At 41.3% G+C, this 14,908-nt stretch overlaps 1 protein-coding gene across 4 annotated transcripts in view; it reads left to right on the top strand.

Moving 5' to 3' along the window:
* Bbs9 (Bardet-Biedl syndrome 9) overlaps positions 1–14,908 on the top strand; it is a 440,450-nt gene that overhangs the window by 21,107 nt on the left and 404,435 nt on the right. For all 4 annotated transcript variants that reach the window (XM_075966515.1, XM_075966512.1, XM_075966513.1 and 1 more), the window contains exons 2-3: positions 5,800–5,922; positions 12,980–13,130. In XM_075966515.1, coding sequence (XP_075822630.1) covers positions 5,811–5,922; positions 12,980–13,130 — 263 coding nt within the window. In that variant the 5' untranslated portion in view covers positions 5,800–5,810. The remainder of the gene's footprint in view (positions 1–5,799; positions 5,923–12,979; positions 13,131–14,908) is intronic.

Raw genomic sequence — 14,908 nt, 5'->3', positions numbered from 1 at the left:
CACAATGGAAGCCAGGAGATGTGCTACGTTGGGGAAGGGGTTTTGCTCTTATCTCCACAGGTGAGGAAAATTGTGGATACCATCAAAATTAATAAAGGTTCGGTTTGAAGAAGTGAAGCCACTTGGAAAAGATAAATAACAATTCTTTCATAAGGATGGTGAGCATACTGATGGTAAGAAATACAGATAGGTTGGAGGCAGGGTTCTTTTCTTATCTCCACAGGAAAATACTCATCTTTAAAGAAATTAAGGGACCCTGAATATTTAATTACTGATGGATGGACACATTTTGTAAGTATTAATTTATATATATATATATATATATGTCTTATTAAACATTTCTGTATAAATATGTAGAGCTGGTTTTGAAGTTGGACTCTGGCTCAGTCCCTCTCCAATTCCAAGCCTGTTAGTAAGAGAAAAACCCAGAGTTTCTGGAGTTTCTGTCTCATGTCAAGAGCCATGATATGGGACAGAAAGAAATATGAGTTTAGAAAACATCTTTGCTTTTCTTTATATCTATCATACTTTTTATTGAATATATCTATCATGCCTTTCATTGAATATATATATATATATATGTATGTATGTATGTCTATATATGTCTATATGATTAATGTTTGAGTTTTTCACAATGAACAATGAGTTTTTCCTGAAGTGACATTTGAAGTTTCCAGGAAGAAGATGGGGCCCCACAACAACAACTCTACCTGGTTGGTATGACGTCTACAAGACCTGTTTTGGATACCAGCTGCACAAGATGATCCCAACTTGGTTAGCTGAAATGGTGCACATCTTGTACAACATTCTGGCCAGACCTCCACAAAATACTCAGAGACTATTTGCAATTTTAAAAGACATTGATCTTGAAATTTAACCATCATTTTACTTTCACAGGATCCCCCAGAAAGAACGTCGCCCCCATGACAGCTGGAAGTAATTCTAGAGGATGACGTCCCCTCTCCCAGTAAAGTTTACCCCTGGGTTTAGGGACATCATTTAGGGGTTGGGAGGTTGGGGGAGGAATTTTATAAGCTCAGGGATCAAAAAAAAAAGAGGGAATGATGGGATAATAGATTTATAATTGTGAGTTACTGCTTTTAGACAAATATATTGGTATCGATTCTTGTATATTGATACAAAGTTAAATTATATTGACTATTGTATGCATGCATATTTCTATGTCTGTTTAAAACATTTTTATGTATTGACATATATTGTATTGATAAATATATATTGTATATATTTACCATATTGCAGTGTACATTTCTACCTCTGATTAAGATAATTATATAATGTTTGTGTATTGATATATATTTACCATATTGCAATGTATATTTGTACAGTGTTTATATTTGGAGGTCATTATCCTCATTTGTTACACAGTTGTTTATTGTCTTAGTCTTTAAGTTAGATAGATATTGAGAATTATATAGATAAATAGTCATCTAAGTTTGTCATTTATAATTAGACTAATCAGGTTCTCTAGATAGAGATTATACTCAGTATAGATAGATAATCTTCGACCTCTTCAAAGAGCTGTAGAAAATGGCCTTTAATCTAACTCAGAGTTTCGTGATAGTGAGACACAATTGCTCCTGGCAACACCGCTCTATTCCCGAGAGAATGTTGAGCACCAAAGACACTCCACCTGGAGCCTTTCTATTTGGCAGAACTGGCCTTTGGGCAAAGAAATACCCATACCTCAACCACTGACAGAGATACAGAGCATGCATCAATGGATAAAACAGGACTGTCATATCCTGCCAAGACAGGGTAAGATAGTTTTTTTTTTTTTTTGGTTTTTCGAGACAGGGTTTTCTCTGTAGCTTTGGAGCCTGTCCTGGAACTCCCTTGGTAGACCAGGCTGGCCTCGAACTCACAGAGATCCGCCTGTCTCTGCCTCCCAAGTGCTGGGATTACAGGAGTGCGCCACCACCGCCCGGTGGTAAGATAGTTTTGAAAAGTTCCTTGCCTTTAATAATGGTATGTCAGTTATGTTAGGCCCTAGCCAAAATTGGTTGACTCAACATTGCAAACGAGACTTTGGGTGATTGCCCAGGTAGTCAGTTGCCTCTGTCAATTGTTGCACATTTTGGATATATCTCGTTTGTTGAGTAGTGTTTATTCCCTTCTCAGATCTTTGACGGAGTTGAAGATTATATAATTGTAGTTACTCTCTACATTATTTGGACTCCTTGAAATAGAATGTTTAGCAAAGCTTTTGTTCTCAATAGTGTTTGTTGGGGCTGGAGACATGGCTCAGTGGTTAAGAGCATTGCCTGTTCTTCCAAAGGTCCTGAGTTCAATTCCCAGCAACCACATGGTGGCTCACAATCATCTGTAAAGAGGTCTGGTGCTCTCTTCTGGCCTGCAGACATGCACACAGACAGAATATTGTATGCATAATAAATAAATAAATTAAAAAAAATAGTGTTTGTTATATTTATTATTTGTTGTTATTGTATATAGTTGTATTTGGTTTGGTTCTGTCTTATTTAGACAAAAAGGGGAGATGTAGGGATAAGTCCCTCCCCTTGGGGGGCGTGTTCACCTCGGGCTAATGTTTGCCTATAAATTTGGCGAGCGTGCTCCCAGCCCTCTCCCCTTCTGCTTTCCTGGTCTCCGCCGGAACGGTGGTCCTGTAAGTCTATTTTGCCATTAAAGCTGTATATATATTTTTACAATCTATCTGCATTCGTTTACGCCGTTACACCCGTTTAGATTTTTAAAAGGTGTAAACATGGGTTGCAATTGCACTTGCTGTAAACAATGTTCTTTAGACTTTGTAATAGTAATAATAGTGATAATAATAGGATCAACAACAACAGTGTGTTTTATCAGCACAGGCTCAGAAGCTTGTGGTTGGCCAGTTTCAGTCATTTCAGCCCTAAACTGTATCACTTTTATTGATACTGTGATTTTCAAACGTGTGATGTGTTTGCAAATGTGCCCTGCATTCAGCCTCTCTTCCTATTTTGATTTTTTGTTGTGTCTCCTCCCTGCTTGCCAAAGACTAGGATGCTTCTGGTTCCTGTACTGTTAGAGCTTTAAGGCACCGAACAAACTACATAATACAACATATCACATGTTGACATGAAAAAGTTTTATATTTTGTGTGTGTGTGTTTCTTTTAAATCAAAAATTCCACAAGGTTGAATGATAGCTATCAGCCCCTGTGTTCCCTTTTTTTTTTTTTGGCATACTGTTCATTTCATCAGCACATTTGTTGGCTGTCAGTTTTATTTCCTTGATATTTAATTTTTGTGGTTCTTCATAAGTTATGTATGTTAGCATAACCGGCAAAGGTTTTCTCCTGTTCTGTGGGCTGTGTGCTGTTAGTTTCTTTGCTGTGCTGAAACTATATTTCATATAGTCCCATCTGTTGATACTTGGGGCTGGTTCCTGTGCTGTTGGTGTTCCATTCAGAAAGGTTTTGCATATCCTACTGTCTTTTCCCCCAGTGTCTTTGTAAATTCTATTTTGATATATATCTGTATTTGTATATCTATCTATCTATCTATCTATCTATCTATCTATCTATCTATCTATCTATCTTCACATATATCAAACACCCACCACCTGGCTAGTTTTTTCATTGAAAACATTTTCATACAATGTATTTCAGTCATGTTCATCCCATCCCCCACTCCCCCAGATCCTTTCTACCGCCCTACCCATCCAACTTTATGTTCTTTCTTTTTCTTTAAAGACAAAAAAGTGCCAGGCGGTGGTGCCACATGCCTTTAATCCCAGCACTCAGAATGCAGAGGCAGGTGGATCTCTGTGAGTTCAAGGTTAGCCTGATTTACAGAGCAAGTTCCAGGATAGACTCCAAAGCTATCTTCATAAAACAAAAACAAAAGACCAACAAACAAAAGCAAAAACAACAACAACAAAAAAACAAACAAACCCCCCAAAACCCAAAGAAGCAAGAAACATACACTAAAAATCCCTCACAAAAACACAAATACCAGTATAAAAATAAACAAGCAAAGGTCAGTAAGACAAAAAAATGCCTAAGTAAAGCAAAGTGAGACAAAAAGGTCTACACGAATACCACCAAGTTTGTTTTGTATTGGTCAACTACTCGTCATGAGGTCTGCCTGGAAGTGTGCTTAGTGTACCCAATGAGAGTTCACCAGAGAAAACCGATTTTTCCTTTTCAACAGGGTGTCAGGTGCAGATAAGAGTCTTGGTTAGGAGTGAGAGCCTGCATCCACTTCCCGGGAGCTGTCAGTGCTGGGACCCCATCTGGCTTGAACCTGTGCAGGCTGTGTGTGTGCTGCATAGTCTCTGTGGGGTCCCATGTGCACCCATCTGTCTGGAAAGCACAGTTCATAGTTTCCTTGGAGTCAGCATCACCTCTGGCTCTCTGGGTCTTCCCACTTCTTTCACATAGATCCCAGAGCCTTGCAGGGACGGATTTGAGGAAGACATCCCTGTAGAGAACTGAGTGCTCCCAAGTCTCTCACTCTCCCACACTGTCCAGTGCCCATCTATTGCAAGAAGTTTCTCTGATGAGGACTGAGATAGCCCAGTGTCTGGAAGAACATTCTCCCTGTTCTCCTATAGCAGGTGCAACATTTCAAAATGGTTTTAAATTAAGGTCTTTGGTGCATTTTGAACTGAGTTTTGTACAAGGTGAAAGATAAGGATCTAATTTAATTCTCTGTGGGGTTGAGTTTTGCCAGAACCGTTTGTTGAGCAAGCACTCTTTCCTACTGCATGTATTGACTCCTTTGTCAGCGCTTTGTTGGTTTGTGTCTGGGTCCTCTATTCTGTCCCAGTGGTCTACCTGCCTGTTTTTATGACGGCACCAGACTGCAGTTGTCACCGTGATTCTGCCCTATAGTTTGAGGCTGGGTTTTGTCAGGCTTGTGTTCTTTGAGCATTGCTTTGGCTATTTGTGTCTTTTTTTTTTAAAAACAAATTTACTTAACTTTATTTTATGTACATTGGTGTGAGGGTATCAAATCCCCTAGAACTGGAGTTGCAGATGGTTGTGAGCTGCCATGTGGGTGCTGGGAATTGAACCCAGGTCCTCTGGAAGGACAGCCAGTGCTCTTAACTTAACCTTTCCAGTCCCTATTTGTGTCTTATATGAATACTTGGATTGTTATTTTTCTGGAAATGTGCAATAAGACACCAGAATATTGCTAAATACTGCATTAAATCTGTAGATTACTTTTGGTGGTATATCCATTTTTTTTTGTAATATTAATTCTGTGAATCCAAGAAATTGAAGATTTTTTTTCATCCCTTAGCACCTTTGATTTTCTTATTTAAAGCCTTGATGGTTTACTTCGTTGGTTAGGTGTATTCATAGGTACTTAATTATTACTATTTTTAAATTATGTATATATGTCTGTATGTGGGTTTATGCACCTGAATAGTGTCAATGGCGGCCTGAAGAGGGTATCAGATTCCCTAAGTCCTGGAGTTACAGGCATTTATGAGCTATCCAATATGAGTGCTGGGAATCAGACTCAGGTCCTCTAGAAGATCAGTATGCATTCTTAACTGCTGAGCCATCTCTATGGCCCATAGGCACTTGGCATTTTGGGCAGTTATCATGAATAGGATAGTTTCTTTCTGATATATGTGAAGGCTGTTTTTTTTTAATATTGATTTTGTATGTTGTAGTTTTACAATAAGTGTTTTTACATTTAAGAATTCATGTAAGTAAATTATATAAGGTCTTTAAACAGTAGAATTATGTGATCTGCAAATGGGATAATTTGACTTCTTCCTTTCCATAGAGTGAATTTTTATTATAAATGAACGTTTTATTTTTAGGGTAAAAGAACATGTCCTTATTTAAAGCCCGTGATTGGTGGTCTACTGTGCTGGGAGAGAAGGAAGAATTTGATCAAGGCTGTTTGTGTTTGGCTGACGTGGACAACAGCGGAAATGGACAAGGTAAGGACTTTGTGGGTGTGCTTCTGTTTCCCTGGGGTTGGGGACTGAACTCGGGCCTCACACTTGCCAAGGAGGTTTCCTGATACTGGGCTATAGACTGCATTTCCCCAGGAGCAAAGGAATGACGTGGTTCTAAAAAAAGAACTAGAGAGAGCACGACTGACCGCACCCTCGTTATTGTCACCTAGGTTTGACCGCGCCTCCTCCCACTTCTTCCCCCTCTTGGAGATTAACGTTCACTAGGTAGTCCAGGCTGGCCCTGGTCTCACTCTGGTTCTTCGGAGGTTGGGATCTCAAGTGTGTGCCACTGTGTCTAGAGTTTTTTATTTTTTAAAGGAACATGTAGATAGCAAGGCAGGCAGAGTTCTCACCTCTGCTTTGTTGTTTATATCATTCTTGGTTTTGTTCATTCTGTCATATTAATTTGGTGGGATAGACAAATCATATGGTACTTGATTTGCTACCAATTGGGGTCTTTTAAGGTAGAGCTAGAAAAAATATTTAAAATTAAAAAACTCATTTTGGAAATTATTTGCAATGAAAAATGATATTCTTCCTCCCTCCCTCCCTCCCTCCCTCCCTCCCTCCCTCCCTCCCTCCCTCCCTCCCTCCCTCTTTCTTTCTTTCTTTCTTTCTTTCTTTCTTTCTTTCTTTCTTTCTTTCTTTCTTTCTTTCTTTCGACAGGGTTTCTTTGTTTAGCATTGGCTGTCCTGAAACTACCTCTGTGAACTGGGCTAGCCTCGAACTCACAGAGATGTGCCTGCCTCTGCCTCCGAGTGCTGGGATTAAAGGCGTTTGCCACCACCCAACCATGAAGTGGTTTTCTGGTTGAATCTGAAAACATTAATGCTATAATAAAATCATGCTAATTCTGTTACTGAGGGGGAAAATTGCTCAATCCTTGCTCTCACTTTTTGGTTCACAGAAACCAGCTATTGTCCTTACATTATTTGCTTCTCTGAATATTCATCTTTTAAGAGGTCTTTAAGAATGGTCTAGTTCAAGCTGGGCAGTGGTGGTGCACACCTTCAATCCCAGTGCTAAGGAGGTACAGGCAGGTGAATTTCTATGAGTTCAAGGCTAGCCTGGTCTATAGAGTGAGTTCCAGGACAGCCAGGGGTACAGAAAAAAAACCCTGTCTTAAAAACCATTTTTTTTAAAGAATGGTCTAGTTCTATATTATTACAGTATGAAATTTGTACTAAGTTTAAATAGGTTCTATTTCATGAGCTCTTACTTTGCAATTTGGATAATCATTGACTTGCAAGAAAGAAAATTTAATCTGGTAATATGAATATCACTCCTTTCCTTTCAGTTTATTTCTATTCCCTATCATGGAAATAATTGACTAATTAGTCAGCTAAATAGTTAGCTAAGGGCAAGGTGAAAAAAGAAAGTTACATTGGCAAAGTAGGAAGAGGAGGAAGAAAACCAGGAAGGGAAAGGGGAAGAGGAAGTTGAATTGCCTACCCTAAAGTCTGAGAATTATTGTTATCTTAGGGAGTGTGGGTTGATGTGAACTGTTGAAGATATGGTCTTTTTAAGATAACAGTATCTAGTAGTCAGAATATGAGAAGAGGTTTGGAAGCGAGCCCTGGCCCACCATATCTGGAATGCTTAGAATGTGCGAAAACACAAGGAGAGACAGTGGAATAAGAGGGAGGGAAGTGAGACTGAGAAGGCAAGCATTAAAGTGGGGAGTTGGGAAGTAGCCAGTATTAGATTTTGAGAGGTCTTCCCGAGAGTCAGAGGTAGAGGTAGGCTTGCTTCTGGATGAAGGGTTCATAGAGCCCAGAAATCATCTCCACCTCATGTGTAGCTGAGGAGGAGCTTGAAGTTCTGATCCTTCTGCTACAGCTCCTGAGTGTTGGGATTACTGTCACATGCCGCTATGTCTGCTCTTACATGGAGCTGGGGATGGAACCCAGGGCATTATCCGTGTAGGGCAAGCTCTTTACTAAGCTACAACTCAGCTTAGAGGCAGAGTTTTAAATGGCAAGGGTAATGGAAGGTTTTCAATCTGTTTAGTAGCAAGTGGTTCACTAGTGTTCTTTGCATAAAAAGAAAAAGGTTAATTTTTATAACTTTTTATAAATTACATGCGTTTGACTGAGTCTGAGTAGGTCATGTGCACATGAGTGCAGGAGCCTGCAGTGTGCAAATGTCAGATCTCCTGTAGCGAGATTTTCAGGTAGGAAGTTGTGAGCCACTTGACATGGATGCTGAGAACCCAGCTGGGGTCCTCTGCAAGAACACTACTTCTCTCCCGCTGCTAACTAGTGTTCTTGATGAGGGTGGATGAGAATTCTCTTCTAGATATGCAGTGAGTGAGTGACAGAGAGTGGGAGGTGGAGAGATTATGGCTCCTGAAAAAAAAACTTGCTATAAAAAGCAAGTAAGAAAGATGAGGACAATGCAGAGCATAGAGAGTTTTTTCCCTTGTGACAAAGGCAAGAAGATAAGAAAGGAAAGTTCTTATGCCTGTTTAAATCTAATGAGCCCATTCACCCCCAATCCTGGTCCTGTCATCTCTACCAGTCTTCTTGGGACATCTGGTCTACCAGTTTCATCCTCTGTACATTGTCTTTCTGGCCCTCCAGAATTAATATAACTCAAAGCCAGCACTCAGGATACTTGCAGAGCATAAGTATTTACCTTTTCCAAGTGTGTCTGTTTAAGTAAGCATTAGTCTTAGTCAGTGTTCTATTGCTGTGAAGAAACACCAAGACCATGGCAACTCTTATGAAAGAAAGCATTTAATTGGGGCTTGCTTATAGTTTCAGAGGTATAGTCCATTATCAGAGGTGGGAAGGATGGTGGCATCTAGGCAGACATGGTGCTGGAGAAGTATCTGAAAGTTCTACATCTGGATCAGCAGGCAGCAGGAAGAGAGAGTGACTCCCTTGAGCTTCCGAAACCTCAAAGTCCACCTCCAGTGACACACTTCCTCCAACAAGGCCACACCTCCTAATTCATCCAAATAGTGCCACTTTCAAGCATTAAAACCTATGAACCTAAGGGAGGCATTCTCATTCAAACCACCACAGTCTCTTAGAGAAAAATCCTAGGACAATTATATTAGAGACGGGAGAGATGGCTCAGCAGTTAGTAGCACACAGTGCTCTTCCAGAGGACAGGATTCAATTCCCAGCACCCACACGGTAGCTCACAACTGTCTGTAAACTCCAGTTCCAGGAATTTTGAGGCTGGGTTTTTTTTTTGCCTCTGTATGCACCAGGCACACATGTGGTACAGAAACATACATGAAGACAAAACATCTGTATATATTTTAAAAAGTTTAGGCATATGGGTTATAACACAAGAATCATAGCCAGACTGTCATTGTTCATGTGACTCTAGTTTGACTTATGTGTGACAATGGGCAAGAAGCCACGACTTATTATAACAATTTGAGGTGGATCTTTTTCAGGAACCTGGAGTGTTATATTTGTAAATGAGAAAAAAAGGCCTTACTTACTGTGACAGAGCTTATTGCCCTCTTAAAACTATTACTTGGGAAAGAAAAAAGAGAAAACAGAAGAGGTCTTAATGACGTTTTGTTTAATGATTCCCAGGGAATCGCATTAGAATGAATGAATGAATGAATGATGAATAAATTTATTATAGCTTGAAATCTGTGGGTAAAACTTTTATTTTCAGTCTGGTTATTATAATAGCCAGGTGTTTTCTTTCTTCTTAGGCTTTTACCTTTGTGGACTTGGCCGTTCTTGATTACCTCTGATTTTTAAAAATTCTTATTATTAAAATTATTATTTTATGTGTATGGTTCTTTTTGCTTTCATGTATGTCTGTGCACCATTCACATGTAACTTCAGATTCCTGGAACTGGAGTCACAGAGAATGTGAGCTGCTGTGTGGGTGCTGCCAACGGAACCCAGGTCTTGCAGAAGAGTGACGAGTTCTCTTAACCGCAGCTTTCCAGCCCCCACCTCTGGTTTTTGAAGGGCCGTATTGAATTCAAATCTTGGTTATTTAGTGAGGTCCGATGGGGGCTAAGGTATTTCAGCATGCAAGGAGAACTCAGTGAGGAGCAAGAGTTCCAGACTCTTCTAGTGACTTCATTATGGGAGCAAGCCCGCTCTTTCTGAGTAGCGCAATTACTTTCACCCGAGAGAGCCAAGATTTGCCAACTTATGTGCCACTGTGATTTAAATGCAGAAGAGGTTATCTTTGAATTAGATTCTTAGTGATAGGTTCCACAGATCTAAATGCCAAGAAATTCTTTCTGCAAAGTCTCAGAGACCCTGAGTCTTATTCTTTACCCCAAGATGAGAATTTTGATTTTTAAATGTATCATAGTGAACTATGGAGTATCTGTCGAAAAGGCCGAGTAAATGTGTTGGCATGTCTCCCTTCTGTCTGGGTGGCTGGAGGCACAGATGTCCTGTCCACCCCAATGCTGTGAGCAATGTGCATGTGCTGGTTAGTTTCTTAGTCACCTCTAGTTAGGGAATCTTGGTTCAGGAGCCTCCCTATCAGAGCAGCCTGGGGCAAGTCTGGGGGGCATTTTCCTGACTAATGATGGATGGGGGCGGGCCCAGCGCACTGTGGGTGGTACCATCCCTGGGCTGGTGGTCCTGGGCCGTAGAAGAAAGCAAGCTGAGAAGCCATGAGGCGAGTGTTCCTCCATGGTCTCTGCTTCTGGATCTTGCTTTCAGGTTCCTGCCCTGCCTTACCCCAATAATAGACTAACCCATAAGCCAAATAAGCCCTTTCCTCCTGTCCATGGTTTTGGTCGGTGTTTTATTATGTTACCTGAAAGCAATCTAGGGCAGATCATAGTGTCCTAGATGACTTGATGCGAATATTTATCTGTTCTGTTTCTTAGAGTGGTACTCTCTAACCCCACCTAGAGCATGGACAGGAGTCTGACTGCTTGGTGCTCCACCAGAACACAAGATTCCAAATATCCTCCTTGCAGGGATATTCATGCTTACATTTTAATCCCTGTGTTAATTTCTGCATCAATTAACTTTTATTTTTTGCTACAAAAGTAGGACATCATGGTAAATTTAGTAAAAAGATTGAGAATACTGACACTCTTCCAGCTGCCAAGCAGAGCTTGTCTGACGGAGACTTGGCCAGGACAGAACCCAGCACGGTGTCACTGATCTTACACAGTTCCAGAATGCTGCCATTCGGTCCTCTGGGGCCTCGAGGGCTTTATGTTTCTTTAGGACTGAAGCCCCTATGGGAGTACCTTTCCTGCTGAGGAGTTAGATAGTCCGTGTGAACTGTTTAGTCCATGGGCTAGTACAGTAAACTCCGAGTAAAGGACAGGTAGATGAAGATTTGTTTCTGAGCATCATGATAACAAAGTATCACTTTAGTGGCTTAAAATGACAGCAGTGTATTCTGTCCCAGTTGTAGATGCTAAGCTTTGGAAGTCAAGGTGTTGTTGGCCATGCTATTTTTCTGGTTTTTAGCATTTCTTTGCCTCCTCTAGTATTAATTTTTAATATTTATTTATGTGTGCTGTGTATGTATTTGCTGGTGTAAGTTATGTGTACCATATGTTGCAATATTCAGTGATGGCTACAAGAGGGCATTGGATACTCTAGAACTGGATTTGCAGGCAGTTGTGAGTCAGCATGTGGGTGCCGAGAACTGAACTCAGGTCCTTATGCAGGAGTAGTGCTCTTAACTGCTGGGCCATCTCTTTAGCTCCTTCTACCAGTTTTTCTGAAGCCTCTAGGATCCCTATTTGTTTCTCCTAAGTTCCAGTAATTAAAGATACTCTTTGGTTTGTAGATGTATCATTCCATTCCAATTTCTGGCAGTATTGTCAGATGGACATTTTGCAGCCCCCAGCTTATTCTGTCTTCCCTCAGCTTCTGTCGTGCTTTGAATGAGAGTGGCCCCAGAGGCTCGGTCCCCAGCTGGTAGAGCTGTTTGGTCATGATTACGAAGTGGTCCTGTGGGAGGAGGTGTGTCACTGGGGTAGGCTTTGAGGTTCCAAAAGCCCATGCCATTCCCAGTTCACACTCTCTCTTTGCCTCCTACTTTTGGGAGAGGATGTGAGAAGCTTTTAACTGTTACTCCAGTGCCATGTGTGCCTGCTGCCATGCCTGCTGCTGTGTACCCTGTCATGGCTCTGCACTCGTAAACCTCAAATCAACATTTTCATTAATAAGTTGCCTGTGTCACAGTCTGTAGAAAGGTGACAAAAGCAGTTTGCTAAGTGCTAGGATTACATGCCTGTGCCGGCTCACCTGGCTGCTTTGCATCACTATTTGGCATTGGGATTCCTCTATGCCTTTTCCCTAAAGGACAGGTGTATCCTTGTTTTAGCTTGGCTATATTTGCAAAGACTGTTTTCAAACTAGATCACATACATAGGTACCTGGAGCAAGGATTTGAACATGTCTTTTTGGGAGACACCATTTAAATTCCAATACACTTCCTTTCCTTCACCGTATCATGCCCATGACCGTTCACTGTTAATGGGGGTACTCTAGTGAGTGTTTTCAACAGTCGCAGTCAGTGATAGAATTAACATTCCATGATGTTAATTGTATCTTCATCAGTCTTTCAAGACAGTGATTTACTTTCATTATGCTGGATTATGATGGATACTAATTGATACTTTGAAAACACACTAGATCCGGGTGATGGTGGCGCACGCCTTTAATCCCAGCATTTGTGAGACAGAGGCAGGCTGATCTCTGTGAGTTCGAGACCAGCCTGGTCTACAAGAGCTAGTTCCAGGACAGACTCCAAAGCTAGAGAAACCCTGTCTTGAAAAACCAAAATAAATAAATAAATAAATGAATAAATAAATAAATGAAGAAAAGAAAAAGAAAACACACTCGATTTTACTAGTATCCTTGCCTTTTAGTGATGTAGAGCTGTCTTTGAGAAGGTTTGTACTATTCAGGTTAGTTCCCTTTAATCACATCACCTGTTGGAGGACTTTGTGCTTGAAGCAAAGTTAGAATCTTTTAATATTTTGACTTCTTTAATCTTCAGAAAGTTGATTCCCAATGGTACTTGCTAATGTCTGTCTGTCACTCTGTCTATGAAAATCTGTCTACAGATAAAATCATCGTGGGCAGCTTCACTGGCTACTTGAGAATCTTTAGTCCCCATTCCGTAAAAGCCGGAGACGGGCCTCAGGCTGAAGACTTACTCCTAGAAGTGCATCTGCGGGACCCCGTGCTGCAGGTGGAAGTTGGGAAGTTTGTCTCGTGAGTAGAGCCCACTGAGTGTGGCAGTTTCTGTTCCTTATGATGACACTTTTAGGATTTAAAAAAATATTTTGTCCATTATGTATGTTATAGATACATGTCATGAAGCCAAACTTTATGTTCTGAACACTTTTTATGTAGAAACATGTATTTTTAAGATGAACTAATTTAGTGATTTATTTGTGTGTCTGTGTGAGTGTATGTATGTGTGTGTGTAGATGCACAGTCTGCATTTTCCTTTGAGAGAGTGGGGCTTGCAGTTTCCTGGGTAGGCTAGCCCAGAACCCCGGCAGCCCTCCTGTTTCTGGCCCCATTGGAGCTGGTTACAGTTCCGTAAAGGATTGTTGTACGGGTGCTGGGAACTGATTAGTGGGTCTCATGATTGCCCAGCAAGCTCACATCAATACTGAGGACAGTTCTATAGTGATGGACTTGAGATATTAGACATATGCAGCACAGGATGAGCTTACAGACAAAGTCAGATATTTATTTATTAAAGAACACCTCAGGTAAATAACTGTTTAATAAGTACTCAAGGATGCTAATAACTATTACTTCATAGTTTTGAAATTTAAAATTCATTACCTATTCAAAGTGGAAAGATACTGTAGTGAAAGAAGTCAGCTCAATTCATGAAGTATGTTTTGTCCATATAAGAAATGTTTCAAAGTACTTTCTTTTCCCTCCCTCCCTCCCTCCCTCCCTCCCTCCCTCCCTCCCTCCCTTCTCCCTCCCTCCCTCCCTCCCTTCCTTTTTCTTTGGAAACCCTATTAATACTGAGGCTAGTTAGAGCTGCTGGTATGTGTCTGGGTATGGGTTCATCTTCTATAGCAAGAGCAGCTTACCGGCGGCCATACCTCAAAGGGAATGGTATTCTTCTCCAGCAGTCATCAGCTCCACACAGCTCCTCAGCTATGGGTGGGGACTTGTGAACCCCTCCCCCGTTCATCGTGGCGTTGGAGTGGTTTAACCTTGTGCAGGTAACTGCAGCTGGTGAGAGTTCATGTGACAACCCAGGAGTTCTGTCTTCGTAGGAGAAACAATGAGGACAAGAGATAGAAATGAGACAGTTTGTGTCTTTAGCTGTGTGTTGAAAATCCCCTGGGTTCTCTGGCAAGGCATGTCAGAGGGAGCCCATTAGTTCCTAAATGAGCACCTGCCTGGAAGGCTGAATTCACGGGTGGAGCTGAGACTCCAGTTCTGACATCAGTCCCTTCAGATGAACAGCTTTGAAGCCAGATCTCTAGGTTTTCATGGTAGAAATGGCTTATTCTATTACAATTTCATCCCCTCGCCTCCGTGATCTTAGGGTGTCCTCCCCGGAGCACAGTACGTCACAGTAAACAGCAGAGTCTTCTTCTGGCTTTAGACCTGTAGTTGTCTCCAGTTGGGCCTTCGGTCACCTGACTGAGGGACCACTCATCAGAAGGCGGGTCCGCCTTATGCTATGCTGGAGAGATGGGAGGAATAATTATCCCTTAAAGGAGACAGCCCTTCTCATCCTAGAATTCCTGCCCTCAGTGCAGTTGCCTCCTGATGCTCTGCTCTGTGCCGGCTTGGCTCAGACAGCATGGCTTTCTTCTCTCTACTGCTGCTTTGTCCAGAAAAGGGCATCAGAACTGGAGTTATAGGGTCTAAACCTCTTCTTTGGCCCTGTCTCAATAATCTTACCTGACATAATGATCGGCATTTATAGATAAAGAAATTTTAGAGTTTGAAGTCACAGAGCAGACTTGTGTGTCTGACTCTATACAGTGCTGTCTTTCCATGTCGCCTTG

Source organism: Microtus pennsylvanicus, chromosome 3, assembly GCF_037038515.1.
Source record: "Microtus pennsylvanicus isolate mMicPen1 chromosome 3, mMicPen1.hap1, whole genome shotgun sequence".
Lineage (NCBI taxonomy): Eukaryota > Metazoa > Chordata > Mammalia > Rodentia > Cricetidae > Microtus > Microtus pennsylvanicus.
This window is presented reverse-complemented; position numbering and strand designations above follow the sequence as displayed.